Source organism: Hakea prostrata, chromosome 1 (assembly GCF_041222555.1).
Source record: "Hakea prostrata isolate BN-2017 chromosome 1, UWA_Hpros_2, whole genome shotgun sequence".
NCBI classification, from domain to species: Eukaryota; Viridiplantae; Streptophyta; class Magnoliopsida; order Proteales; family Proteaceae; genus Hakea; species Hakea prostrata.
Genome location: NC_142600.1, coordinates 79,485,147 through 79,499,737, shown reverse-complemented (window position 1 = coordinate 79,499,737; position 14,591 = coordinate 79,485,147). Strand labels below are relative to the sequence as shown.

General features: G+C 38.0%; 2 protein-coding genes across 2 annotated transcripts; one reads left to right on the top strand and one right to left on the bottom strand.

Moving 5' to 3' along the window:
* Positions 1-1,760: 1,760 nt before the first annotated feature.
* On the bottom strand, positions 1,761-4,136 carry LOC149030337 (P-loop containing nucleoside triphosphate hydrolases superfamily protein). Its single transcript, XM_089142623.1, has one exon. It carries the CDS (start codon positions 3,652-3,654, stop codon positions 2,143-2,145), a length of 1,512 nt encoding a protein of 503 aa, XP_088998749.1. The 5' UTR covers positions 3,655-4,136; the 3' UTR covers positions 1,761-2,142.
* An 8,276-nt stretch (positions 4,137-12,412) lies between these two features.
* Positions 12,413-14,551, top strand: LOC149030336 (homer protein). Its single transcript, XM_089142622.1, has 3 exons — positions 12,413-13,035; positions 13,705-14,059; positions 14,170-14,551. The coding sequence occupies exons 1-3, from the start codon at positions 12,607-12,609 to the stop codon at positions 14,370-14,372; spliced, it is 987 nt and encodes a 328-aa protein (XP_088998748.1). The 5' UTR covers positions 12,413-12,606; the 3' UTR covers positions 14,373-14,551.
* Positions 14,552-14,591: the final 40 nt, after the last annotated feature.

Sequence of the window (14,591 nt, the reverse complement as noted above, 5' to 3'; positions counted from 1 at the left end):
ATCTAGGTCGATTGGTGTGATTTGTTGTTTATAATCCTGACAAATTCTGCACCAACACACTGATATTTTTAGAGATCTATGGATTTCTAACCATGTCCTATTATTTCATCACTTGGACTGTCTACTCGTCAAAACCCTCATTTGGTACATGACCTCTCGAAAAGAATGAAAAACGACCTTTGCTTAGAATCTTGTTTAATCCAATAGAGGTTGGAGCCTTCCAAACTCTACCTATTTTCTCTTTAAACACTGAAGACTCATGGACGTTGAAGTAAACCAAAAAATGGAAAATTTAATGTCAAAACTGCATATTACTTAGCTCTTTCAGGTATTGAAGGAAGTTCGAAAGTCTTGTTTATTTTCAGGTTCTTATTCATCTCTAACTCAATCTATTGCCTCCGATTTTAGGTGAAATGCAAACTATTTGGCTAGAGGTGCAAAGAAATTTGGTTTATCTCATGTGTGGTGTCACTCTCTGCACTCTTTGCTTTTGTATCAAGGGAGATCGTAAGGGCATTTGTGTTATTTGAATGGCTTCCCCTGTAGCTAATCCATCTGTAAAAACTCTCCATAAAATGTGCTTAATTTTTTTTTTAAAACATCACATCTCTATATGAATTTCCAATTAGTGTTTTATGTCATTCTCCACCTAGCCGAGTGTGAGGTATTCACTCTCTTGGAGTTTTGCTTCACCATGACCCCTTGATGATAAGCGTCTTGAGATCAAAGGGATTCATATTCTCTCCACCTAACTTGCTCATGCCTCCATCTTCTCACACTCATAAAGGACTACCACGACAGGTTAGGTGGAGAGGATCTACACGCATTGAAAGCAAATTGGAAGACAAAACAGGAGCGATGTCACCAGTGTAGTCATTTAAAGATTGTTTGATTGTTGTGAAAAATGTGAGATAGGTAAAAGTAAGAGACCTATACAAAATGGGTTGAGGGAACAAAAAAGTAGAATATATGAAGGAAAATGGAATATGTAATTCTACAAACTCCTAAAAAAAAAAAAGGGCGTACCCAGTGTTGAAGCTCCCACACTGTGGGGTCAGAGGAAGGGACTTTCTAAATTAAGAAAATTTATCTACTCATTTTCCCACCTAGTGAATGAAAATAGTATACCTTTTGTACTCCGTTTTGTTCACCTTATTCAATTCCATCAAGAAGAATGATCTCCTAGAAAATTTAAAAAAAAATGAAATCTCTTAAAAAATTGTGACTAGGATTCAAACTCAACTCTATTGACTGAACACTCTCCCTCTCAAACACTCGCTCATTCATTTATATTAATATGGTCAGGGTTTAAAAAGGAAAAAAAAAGCCCTATTGTGTTAGTATTTTCTAATTCAAAGGCTTTATATTAATATGTTTAGGGTTTTTTTTTTTTTTTAAAAAGCCCTATTGTGTTAGTATCTTTTAGTTCAAAGGCTTTTCCAGATTTGGCGGTTCAAGAGTGATTGCAATCCAACAACTCCAGCTACTTCTGACCATGAGTATCTGCGAAAGAAAACCATCAATCTCCAAAGAATCACATTCTCATGTTCCATTTCATAGGAATAGTACATGACAACCAATTTTAGAATTGATTTGCACATTTGGAATGATTCAAAATCCCCGATTCTCGATCATGACAATTTCATCTGCTGAAGATCTTATCAACCAAAAAAAAAACTGCTGAAGCTGATTCGGTTCTAAGCAAAACCCTTTTTCTCCCCCCTTGCGCTTTTAAAACAATCTACCAGAAAGGAAAGAAAATTAACCAAGCAACAAACCTGAATGGTAAACTGAGACATTAATTTGTGCATTTCTTCTGAGTATCTATATTTATATTATACAGTACAGAAGAAAAAAAGAAAGAAAAATTATATACAAGCAGCAATACCTATTCTAAGCTAGTATATATCATCATCATCATCATTTTTGCTTCAAGCAAGAACATAAATTAAACCAATTTGGAAAAATACAAAGCCATATAGGTTGGGTTTGGTATGTGTTTTGAGAATAGATTTTGGATCAAGAAAATGCCAAAAAAGAATTGGGTCTCAAAATGAATTCGGCACCAAACAACCTGGAAGTAGACGTCGTAACTGCTAGCGGAGCACCAACTCGTCGGAATTGAGCACCGTCGTCCAATGGTCAGCCTTCCTTCTTCTTCTCCCTCAAATTCAGATCCAACGGCCCAGATTTTCTACTACTCTTCATCCTCAACAAACTGTACAATTTCCTGAACTCTCTCACAGTGTGGACACTTTCCCTGCAGATAACCCCACCGACGCCGGCGCCACCGCCACCCACGGCGCGTGCGCCTGGATCCCCGGCATCATCGTCTAATCGTCCGTTCCTTGAAGTACTCTCGCTCAATCGCTGCTTCCTTCCATCCCCGTGAGTCTGGAGAGCACTGATCACGGATTTCAGTGCTCGACTTGGTGAGCTCCGGTTGACGATCATTATCTCCCCGATCTCTGCAGGGCTCAGAGTGGCTCCGCCCTGGAAAATCTCCTCTACCTGAGGGAACAGCTTGTGTTCCTTCACCCCTAAATAGCTGTTCGCTAGCGTCCTAAAAGCAGGGAAATCGCAGAGAGGAAAGTGTATGTGAACGTCGATCCTTCCAGGTCTGAGAATGGCGGGATCGATGTGATCTTTACTGGTCATGGTGAACACCATCACTCGCTCTTCTCCACAACATGAGAATATCCCGTCCATGAAATTCAGAACACCGGATAAACTAACCGCAGCTGATTTCTCGCTCAGGAACCGATCGAGATCCTCGATGACTATCACAGATCTGCTTGTAGTTTGTAGGAGAAGCATCTTCAGATCCGAATCGTCGGATGCTCTGGAGAGATCGACGTCGTACACGTCGTAACAGAGGAATTTTGCCATGGCGGCCACGAAGGTTGATTTTCCGGTGCCCGACGGCCCGTAGAGCAGGTAGCTCCGCTTCCAGACGCGGCCGAGGCGATGGTAATACTGTTTGGATTTGAGAAACGACTCGAGATCAGACTTTATTTTATTCTTGAGATCGGAATCCATGGCAACGGTGTCGAAGGTGGAGGGATGGTTGAACGGCACGGATTTCCATCTTCCGCCACAGCCGGCGTTGTAATTCTCTGTTTCGGCGGCGTTGGTGAAGAGCTTGACATCCTTCTTCCTCTGTTCAATCTCATCCGTGACGGTATGGATGTGTTGCAGGTAAGGACGGATTATCCGACGCTTATCTCTCTTTTTAATCTTCAGAACGAACGCTCGAGAAATGTTGGTTCCGTCGCAGTTGGTTTCATTCTTCCAGGAGAGAGTGGCTCCAAGAAACGTATCAAGTACTGTTTGGTTGGCATCGAGCTGTAAGACGATGTCGTTGGTTTTCCTTCCGGCAAAGAGGTTCGCGAAATCCGAGTCTTCGATGGAAGCCAAGGAGCTCAGGTAGGTTGAAATTTTTCTGTAGAGCTGATTCTCTTGGAAGCCCTGGTTGAATTCAGGAACTTTGTAGTACTGATAAACGTGAAACTGATCGTCGATCGATCTCCACCATTTCTTCAGAAGAAAGGAGAGAGTCGTACCTCTTAAGAAAAGTCCTAGAATCACAAATAGAACACCAACCACCGCAAGAAAAACAGAAATCTTGCTGCTGAGGTTGAGGAGCAGGAGCATGATTCTAGGCTTCTAGCTAATTGGTAATATCGCAGAGTCCAAGAATGAGAAGCTGCTGAGTTAACATGGCGAAAGAGAGAAACTTGAGATTCTACTGCAGTCACGCAAAATTCATGAATTGGACGGTTCTTGAAACCATTTTAATGGCGTTGGTGAGACGGATTGTTGAAGTTTTAAGCTTAATTGGTCAATGGTGGAGAGCGAGAAGAGGAGGAGTAAGAAAAAGAAAAAGAGCTAAAAAGCGAAAGCGATTCAACTTTCAAATTTCAACCTGGACAAGAAAGGAGATGAGGTGAGCTTCTGCGACCTCTTCCGTTGTAGTTGTTGTTGTTGTTTATAATTGCTGGAATGAATCTTTTGGAGAAGAGTAATAAATATAAATTGTATGAAGAAGATTTCCTGAGAAAGCTAACCGCGAATTTATTTGGAGTTCGCAGGTTGCTGGATTTAATTCACCGAAAATCGAAATACAGTTGGTAATATTATTGCGGCCACCGTGACACAATAATCTGTTCTGACTCGTCATCCTTATATAAAAATAAATAAATAAATAACAACAAATGATTTATACGCTGTTTATTTTCCATTCTATTTATTCTCCGACGAAGAATATTCTTTCCTATTTTCGTTGCCACAATATTATGGTTTTGTATCTCTCCTTTCCATTATTTACTCTCTATTACGCTTTTATAAATTATAATTTATGTCACAAAAATCATAGCAATTTTATGAAAATATTTTCAACCGATTTTGTTGTTTCTCCAAAAAAAAATAAAAAACTGTTATTCTCTGTTGACGTGGCAGTAGTCATATTTTCTGTGTGTGAAAACAGATTTTTCCCCCTTTATAATATGCTATGACATTTTTTTTTTTTTTTGGTAGATTATAATATGCTATGACATATGACATAGTTTTGTTTGACTTGTGTGAATGAATTCTATTTCAAGAAGAGTTCTTGTAATAGTATTTTATAAGGTGGAATGGCATATCACTTTGTGAAAGCCTTGGAAGTTGGAACCTCTGTGAAAAGGGCGAAATGGTTTCATAGAAGAGGAAGACCCGAGGGATCCAGGGCCAACCGAAAGGTGTTGTTTGTAATGTAAACCCGGTTTATAAAATCGGATTTCAATAAGAATCAATTCCAGCAAAACTCAATTTTTATTTGATTGTACACCGAGTTTTTTTATTTTTTATTTGTCAAATGGAAATGATGAACACCGAGTTAAGACTAGGAGAAAAACTTTTACCAAATTGTTTTTGTGTATTTATTATTGTAAAAGATTCTCCAAAGACCTCATTAAATGTTAAATAAATTAAAAGAGGGATTATGGTTGTAATAGTATTTCTGATTGGTTATTATTAACTTTGCATTTGAGCAATCAATGGGGACTGCGGAGGGATCAATGGGGAGGGACATACTAATAATAATAATGTTTTGTTGGGTGAATTGGGAATATAAGAAGAAAAGTGGAGACAACTGGCTACCTAATCTCACTATCTCAATCAAGTATTCTTGATGAGCGAGCAATAAAGAGCTCTAGGTAGCTAACCCCAGTGCACCTCTTTTTCCAATCAAGTGAAAGAGGCGTAACGAGTGAAATGAAAGGTCTAATCATTGAGGGGCTTCTTAGGCGATTAGTTAAGTGGTGAGGGGCCGCACCTTCCACCACATATAAGAGGAGGGGCGACTTCGGAGAAGGGCTGCCCGGAGTGGGGAAAAACTCCACCGCCGGAGTGGAGCTGCCTAGAATGGGCTGACGAGGAGGTACTCTTGTAAGAATGGGGTAATGTTACGGTTAGTCCCATATTGGTGCCTTACAAGCACTGATGTGGGTTGATATACCTTGGCAAACCCCCACTTGATAAGTTGGTTTTTCAGGTGGTATGGAACCGTGGTTGTAGAACCTTACTCTTATTGTGTGGTACCCCTCATACCTCTGAACCACATAATAAGAGGGAAGCCTACTGGGGGCCAAATCTTTGATTCAATTTGTCGATAGTTAGAGATGGCTCACCCTTAATCTGGATTGTTCAGAAAATGCTTGGCAATGGCATTGCTCTGAGCAGTCCAGGGCAATAATTCAAAATTTGGACCAATAATTCAAAATTTGGACCGTTAATATGAACAATCCAGATTAAGGGCCCTAAGTGAATGAATGTTAAATGGCCTAGATGTGAACTGCCAACATTATTTCCACACAAAATCCACTACAATCTCCCCCGTAACCCTAGAGCCTTAAAAGTCAATGACTATTAGCTTCCCTCTTCTTTTTTATTCTCTTAATAGGTGCCAACTCTAAAGTTGTTAGGCATATTCTCTACTTAAAAAAAGGTTCAAGAGATTCCAACCAAATCTTTTCTTTTATAGTCTCCTCCGTGGATGCTTGATTCCCAAATTCATTTGTTTGGGTGTAGAGATTTTTTTCCTCAGCTCTTTCTATTGTAAGTTTGTAATATGTTACGTAATCAATATAATTTTCTAACCGTTGATATCATTCATAGAATCTCTAAATTGTACTAAGTTGTACGCAGATGTACATATACAATTAACTATGATTTCAGAATGTACAAGCCATTTTTGAGAACTTTCAAAAATAAGATAATATATATATATATATATATATATATATATATTAAAAAAAAATAACGAGTCTTTTCAATTCACTCATTACGTAAATAAATGGCAAACCGTTTACCCCACCATAATGCCAATTGTCTCCTCTATTGGAAAGCTACTTTGTGCTTTAGTTACCCATAGAGAGACAACAATCTACTATTAATTATTCTAATGATAATGTTAAAAACAAGGAACTTTCTTCCTAGAAGCAATGAATCAGACATAAATTTGAACTCAATTCCAATTTCTTTTATTTATTAGGTACCGTTTCTTTGCCAAGGTGGGGCCGGGGTAAAAAAAAAAGACAAATATGTGGAGCCCATATCCATATGTAATGGAATAGAAAAAAAAAAGAAAAAAAAAAGACTTTTATGAAAAAATATAAATGTAAATCTCACTTTATTGTTTTTCACCAAATTTTACTTATTATGTTAGATTTTAAAAAGGGATGGAGTAGAAAAATTAGTATATCACCTTAACAGACAACTTACTCCGGTCATTTCAATTTTGTTTTAGGATCTATAAATTGAGTAACAGATTTGTTGTTCAGATTGATATTATCGGTTGGGTACCCGGTTGGGTGCCCGATTAAATAGCATTTATCTAATCTTTAGTAATGTCACTGCTTGTACAAGCTCTTGTTCTCAGTGATTTTTTCTTAAAAAAAAAGAGTATTGACAAGTTTATATCACCTCAATTAATCCTACAGACAAATGAGGTTATGAGGATAATTTTGAAGTCTTAGTCTTAGAAAATTTGAACTGTTGACCTCAAAAGTGGAGTAGCCTTGGGGCAAGGGGTCGTGCACCCGCCCTTTTTTTCTTCTTCTTTCTAAATATCTCTTTTGACTCTTTTTGCATAGTAAAATATGAGCACTTGGCCTCTCTTTATCGGATAATATTTTTAAGAGTAAAGACAATGGGTAGAAGGGTCATTATAACCCCCTAATATTGAATATTGACTCTCCATCTAATTGACCATATAAGTCAAGGTGTTGATGTAATCTCATTTATTTAAAGCCATTAAGAAGTGTTGTGCCCAAACCTAGCCATTTCACAAGAGTAAGACTCTGTAAGAGTAAACATGGGCCGGCTTTGAGGCTAGTCAACCACCTTCAAAGCACCTTAGAAAGCTAGAAAGATGATGAAAAGTAAATGCTCAAGGAGTAAAATGTGTATTACCAAATACATTGGTAAATGAGGGGTATTTATAGTGAAAATGGTGCTTCATATTAGTTGGATTGTCTAGCGTGTCTCCGATCTTCCCTGGGATGACACGTGGCATATAGGGATGTTTCCGTTTTGACGTGTGTAGGTCTAACACTAACCAAACAGTTAATGCGAAATGTTGATATCTATTCTCCTGACAAACCAATTGGAACAGTGCCCCATGCAGCTTGGGGTTAGGTTAGTGCATCTCCTAATAGATACGGATACGTAATGTCAAACTTTCAAGTGGTTGAGGACAAACCACATTACTAACCTTGGGATAGGAGACTGGGTCCTCAATCTTGTCCAAGCTCCCACTCATGAGGATAGGTACTTCTTGAGCGTCCATGCCTGAAATCTCCCGCCAATGTAGCCCTTTGGCCTAGGGACCTCGACTCTTGAAAGGAGTTAGTGAACTAGAATCGACATCCATGGGCTTAGCTCAGACCTTGGTCTGCTTGGGATCCGAGACTCGGCAAAACAACCTAATGCGTGGCCATCAAATGTAATATATACCACTGTTCTTTTCTCTCTCTTTTTTTTTTTTTTTTTTTTTTTTTTTGAGGGGTAGTAACCCATGAATAAATTAACTAGCGGCTCCTTTCGTGAAGACTTGAACGCAAGTACATTTTTGCGTTCCTATTTTGTAACTTTTAGTCATTGTTAGATATTTTTTGGGTTTACAAGTATTTTAAGTAAATCTCCTTCTTATTAAAGCGCCAACGGCCAACCGCTGTCAATGGAGTGTAGACTGGTTAAGGAAGGAATAAGGACAATAACGCATCAGATCCACATAATTTGAATCGATCAAACACACACACACACATATATATATATATATATATATATATATATATATATATATATATATATATATATATATATATATATATATATATATATATATATATATATATATATATATATATATATATATATATATATATATATATATATATATATATATCCTCCTGAAGATTATATGAAATTAGTTGTAAATTTATAGATTAATCCATGTCACTGTCGCGTATTTCATATTCTCCAACTTTATCTGAAGACCACGGTGAACTTCCATAGTCTTTCCTAGCAACACACTACTAAATAGATTTGTTATCACAACGATGTGAACTACATGTACTTATCATATAATTGAATGTCTGGGCCATGTGTTGACGTAATTGACTTGCCTTAAGAGATCTTTCCAAGCATATTCTTTGTTCATTGCAGCATCAATATGATAACAAATCTTTTGTACTAGTCAATTTCATTAGCAACCACATATATCCATAAAAATAAAAATAAAATTAATTGGCGACCAATTTCGTGTTATTACATCCTTTCATTAAACAATATCTTTTCTTGTGTAACGTTACTAACTAAAATTATATGCAACCCCACGTTTATAAAATAATAATAATTTTGAATGTATTATCCAGCAAGGAGTACAAAATCCAAGTTACTAGAAAACCATATGTTAATCACATATACGACACATGAGCAAGAAGGGTTTTGACCACTTATATTAGGAACATTTTTTTTGGGTCCAAAATTTAATTTAGGAACATGTGGATAACAACAGATAGAGGGGGAATGAAAAAAAAAAAAGGGATATACCATGATTAGATTTGGTGTTATAATTGAGGAATTAATGTCTTTTTAAGAATTTTAATGGAATATCCAACATGGTACAAGAGTGAGATCCTCTATTGTATCCTTAACTTGTCTATTTACATATAAAGCCACGTGTGCCAAATTGAATTATTGTTCATCCATTTGGGTAATATATATCATTGCCTTGTAACCCAAGGCATGGACATGTTTCTATCAAGATAAGCAAATTGTAATCCAGTTTAGGGGCTAATTAATTGATTGCGTAAACGATTTACAATTCTAAATCAAAGGATTTGATCACTGTCAATCGTTTTCGATTGGATAGTTGTTGAGCCACTCACTACCTTGCACTTGAAATACCTGATCTTTAATTGGCTCGGTTCGATCTGGAAATATTCAAGCGTACAAATGTCGGGTCGATATTTTTGGGAAAAGATCGTGACTAACTACTTTTAGATTTTTCTTTACAAAAGTAAACACTCAATGTATCACTTAACAAAATTAGTTAAAACAGAGTTTACATTTACAAAACTAATCGATCAAAGTAGTAATTTTTCTATCATTTGGATAATTTTAACCCCTAAAACTAATCAAACTAGAGTGAAAAAATTACTATTTAATTTTTATTACTCTTTCGATATTTTCATCTCCATATAAGTATAATTAATTTTAGGGATAAAAATGTTCAAATGAATGAAAAGTTACTATTTTGGCTAGTTTTGTAAATGTAAGATAAGTTCTAGCTGGTTTTATTAAGTGAAACTTTGAGTGATTATTTTTGTAAAAAACAATTTAAAAATTAATCACGTAATTTTCTCAATGTTTTATGAAAAACTAAATGCGGTGATGCAGATTCATCGGTGAGAGTTGAGATGTCAGTTTCAAATCATCACAACCAATACAACTAACTTGTCCGATCATCATACACTTGCGCAGGGCATGAGACAAGACAAAAAGAGTAGTAGTTGCAGATATGGTGATCACCTTCTCCAATCATCAATCTCTTGGCCCTCTTCAACGTAGGGTTCTAATTTTTTTTTTATGAGTCTATAATGATTTGTATATATATATTTTTTGGGGTGAAAATGACTTGGATTAGACCATGGAGTGGAAAAAATATCTTGCATTCATGGAGTAGAAGCAGGCCAAGAAGCATCCATGCAAGTGACAAGTGACAACCACTTTAGGGCTAAGGAGTTGGCTCTCTTGAAATATAAGAAATTACATACAAGTTGAACAATATACTCTCTATACAAGTTGCTGTATTGTTAATGCAAGAGACTAATTGCTGGTTATCAGATTCTAGCAAGACCATGGTGAACTCTCATGGCCTCTCCACATCAAAAGCAGCATTTAAGTAACACTTGAAGAGACACGCCTGTGGCCTAGATCAGTTCGAAGGTGCTGCAATGTCTCTCGATGGATTATTCTGGGTTGGTTGGGAATTGGGAAACTCTTCATAACCTGCTTCTTTTATCATTTCAATAGTTTCAGTTGGGCTCCAGAGTCTTCTCTTAGAAAGCCAGATTATTTCTGGCTATCCAAATGATCCAACATATAAATGCCACCCTTGAAACAAGACCCAATAATGCTACTTGAACCGACATAGGAATTCTTAGCTAGCTAAAAAGATTCTGTCTGTGGATCGAGTGATATAGAATCGATGATTCAAATCAAACTACAAAGCGGCTGGAAAGACTCTCAGCGGCATTTAATCGAACACACTCTTTCAGGTCAAGAGTTGGAATGGATAAGCCTGCAGAGTCGGTGAGAAGCAACAATGGGTAGCTTCCTTTCTAAGGAAAGTAGAAAGAAGGCATTGCATATCATATCTTCCCAGGTCATCACAGAATCAACAAACGCCATTGCAGCCATCTGTTTCCACTAAATTAATAATTAGCTTTATGAGATAACATTTCAGTCACCAGACCAGACCAGGAAACACGACAACCTAACAATTGACTCAGGAGGAAAAAGGGATCATGATATGTTGGATAGAGTTGGTTGGACCAACAAAGGGACTTAGGATTCAATTTAGGGTTTTAAAAAAGTCGGTTACCAATCCAATTTTCATCTAATCCTGGTGGATATGGCTCGATCCAGAAGAATTCTCAATCCCCACCAAAAAAAAAAAAAAACTTATTAGGAAAAGGAGTGTAATTGTGGTCCTGGGTCTCCTCACCATCACCACTTCTTTGTGTCTTCTGATCAAGGTATAACGTAAGACAATCATTATAGTACATATTTATATGTCTTTTTATTGGATTGTACTCAAATACATTGACCGGTACGACACAATACTCGATACCAAATGATAGGTCTCTTAAAATGAGTTCGGATCAGCTCCCTGACGGTTTCCCGACCATACAAAATAGTGGGGCCCACGGTGAAATTCCATGGGCCCTAGTGTTTTGTGTGGTCGGGAACCTGTCGGGGAGCACTCTGTGCTACCCCGACGGGGTGAGGATCTGGATTCTCTTAAAATCACTTACCAACACTTTAAAACTTGATTTTGAAAGGGTGTTTCTAATTTTAACTTATTAGGAAAATGAGGTGGGGGTTAATACGGATCCACATCTTCTGTAATTCCTTTCCCTACAATTCCCAGTAATTCCCTCATTGGATTGTGCCATGTGGCATGTAAGTAATCCAATGGTTATCCAATTTAAACTAAATTTGAATTTTAAATTTAGTTTAAATTGGATAACCATTGGATTACTTACATGCCACATGGCACAATCCAATGAGGAAATTGCAGGGCATTGTAGGGAAAGGAATTACAGAGGATGTGAATCCGGGTTAATACATATATCATTAGTGAGGATCGAACTCTACAACATCATTAAGAGGGGTTAGTCTTTGCCAATTGAGCCGACCGTTGAAGGTCGATGCTCCATGTTTCACCGGTCACATCCTTGACGGCTTAACCCATGTTGCTGATGGCAGTTCCCATCTGTTGAATACATCCAATATTTCTTAGTGAAGAGATCATGGGGTCAACACTATTTGGTTTCCCCTAATACAAACTACTATTAGGATTAGAGCGATCAATCACACATAATCGTATAGAAAACAAGGAAGAAAGAGACACGGATTTTTCTTGGTTCACCTCAATGTGAGGTTACGTCCAGCATTAGGTTTTTCACTATATTCAATATTTTGTTACAATAGAATACATATAAGTGCTTAGACACCTTAAGCCACAGCTATTCATTGGTTCAAACCCAAACTGTAAAGATACTTTGAAACCCACAGAAACATGGACCCTCTACAGGCCATAGGGACACTGTCCCCACACCACTGGGGCAACCTCTTTAGACCCCGCCTGCTCACTGAGGAACGGGACCTGTAGGCAAGACAATGTGAAGCATGAGCCATAGTCAACATCTACTAATTCCAGAGCGCATTCGTTCAGTGTTACCCTTCTAGCGGTTTTTGACTTACAGAACAACCCACTGGTTATTAGAAGTGTGAATCGAAACGGCTCTGCATTTTTCAATTCTAGGGAGATAAGCCATGCAATTGATCTCCCCTCAGTTCCTGCAATCTTTTCGTCCCAAGATTTGTGCTGTCACAACCATGAAACCCCCGACATACCTTGGCCCTAGTTCTGTTCCTGACACCAACAAATTCTCTGTTTGTTTCATGACGTCCACTAGTATCTACAACAGATTCACTTCCCTGCCCCGTTTCCTGGTTGTGAGATGCAGCTTGAGAGAGGGAGACGATGATGAGGGTTTGAAGAATGCAATATCCGGTATGGTGGATAAGCAAGTAGAACAACTCCTTAGCCGAGAAGAGAATAAGGTTTTGCTAGATGGGTTGGAGGAGGCGTCACGTATGGTAGAGATAGCCAAGATGGAGCTCGCAGACATTGAAAGACAGGAGCTCGAAGCTGCTCGGTTGAAGGACTACGTTGCGCAGCTGGAGAACAGAGCTTCCGAGGTCTATTAGATAATCGCATTTTCCTTGTGGGTTTAGTGCGAAATTATGTCTATTGTATCTATTTCGTTTAATTGAGATCGATAGCTTCCGTTCTCGTGGTCTTCTCTCCATTAATCACTACTTGTTCGTATTAAGAAGCATTCACATTCCAGGTAACATAATGAAGTTGAACTGTTTGTTCTTGGTCCCGAAAGGGGAAAGGGATCTTTATAGTACGTACAAGCTCGCCTAAATCTGGCCGGGGACCCTTTGGGAGGTGGGAGTAAGAACCCATGAAGAAATATTACAGTCTTCGATCATGGACTTGGGTTTGTGAAGGATTAATTGTGGTTGTTCTATTATGTGATTTTGCCTTAAATTCCTTCTGCATCTTTCTCAAATTTGCACAATTTTAGCTCCATTGATTGAAACATATGAAATAGTAGGATCCTCTTTGGAAGACTGTATAATGAAGGAGGTGAAAAGGTCCACCATGTAAACAGAATCATATATAACGTAGGTTTGTGAACAGTGATTAGTAGGCTACTAGCTTAAATTATTGGCAACCCATGAGAACTTGCCTAAAACTTTCTTGAATTGGAGGACTTAACGAGTAAGTTTATTATTGATCTATCTATTGATTGCCATATGTTGCCACTCCTGATTGTGGTTGTCTTTTGCCTGATGAAGATAGCTGAATGCCAGAGAGAACTATCAGAAGCACAGACAATGGTTGAAGAAGCTGAATGCTTGCTCTCGTCTAACATGAATGGCTTCGGATCAACTAACAATAAAGAAATTGTCAAAGAGGTTGAGAGGTGGGAATCTATAAAAGCAGCATCTGTCTCTGCAGTGGTTGGCACACTTGCAGGTCTTCCAATTGCCCTTACTCAAGTTAGCAGTAGTTTCCAACTTATACTCCCACTTGTCATCACTTTCGCTAGCTGTGCTTTGTTTGGAGTTACCTTTCGTTATACAATAAGGAGAGACTTGGACAACATTCAACTCAAAACTGGGACTTCTGCTGCCTTTGGCTTTGTTAAAGGTATGGTTACCATCTAAACTTAAAATCGTAGTACAGGTTTCAAGCATTGTAGTTGTTAAGTTGAAATCGCGACTCTTGCCCATGAACATCCTTCTTGTTTGGAATTGCAGGCCTTGCTGCATTGGGAGCTGGTCCACCTTTGGAACTAGATGTTGGGAGCTTCTTGTCACATGCTGTTGATGGTGCAGTCTACATATCTGAGTCTCTTTTGGTCTTCGTTTTTGCGTCTATTGCTCTGGATTACTGCTTCAAGATGAACTTCTTGAGTCCTTTCCCTATTCAGAAATCCATCTCACAAAACGATGTAAGGTGACTTGCTGGAGTTGCTGTACAGTGTATTTCTCATTGTTAATCTCACCATTGTTCCATTATAACGTCCAAACTGGATCATTTAAAGATGCTTTGAAGTGGCAAAAGGCCTATTTGGATCAGCTTACTTTGATGACAGGTACATGATTAAGCAACAGGTTATTAACAGTAATGGAATTATTCAATTTTATCATCACATTGATGAGGATGATTATTCTGTAAA

Excerpts from the sequence above, each read along its gene's own strand:
- LOC149030337 (XM_089142623.1), bottom strand. The coding sequence starts at position 3,654 with ATGCTCCTGCTCCTCAACCTCAGCAGCAAGATTTCTGTTTTTCTTGCG.
- LOC149030336 (XM_089142622.1), top strand. The coding sequence starts at position 12,607 with ATGCAATTGATCTCCCCTCAGTTCCTGCAATCTTTTCGTCCCAAGATT. Across the intron at positions 13,036-13,704 it reads TGGAGAACAGAGCTTCCGAG|ATAGCTGAATGCCAGAGAGA; the intron begins GTCTATTAGATA and ends TGCCTGATGAAG. Across the intron at positions 14,060-14,169 it reads TGCCTTTGGCTTTGTTAAAG|GCCTTGCTGCATTGGGAGCT; the intron begins GTATGGTTACCA and ends TTGGAATTGCAG.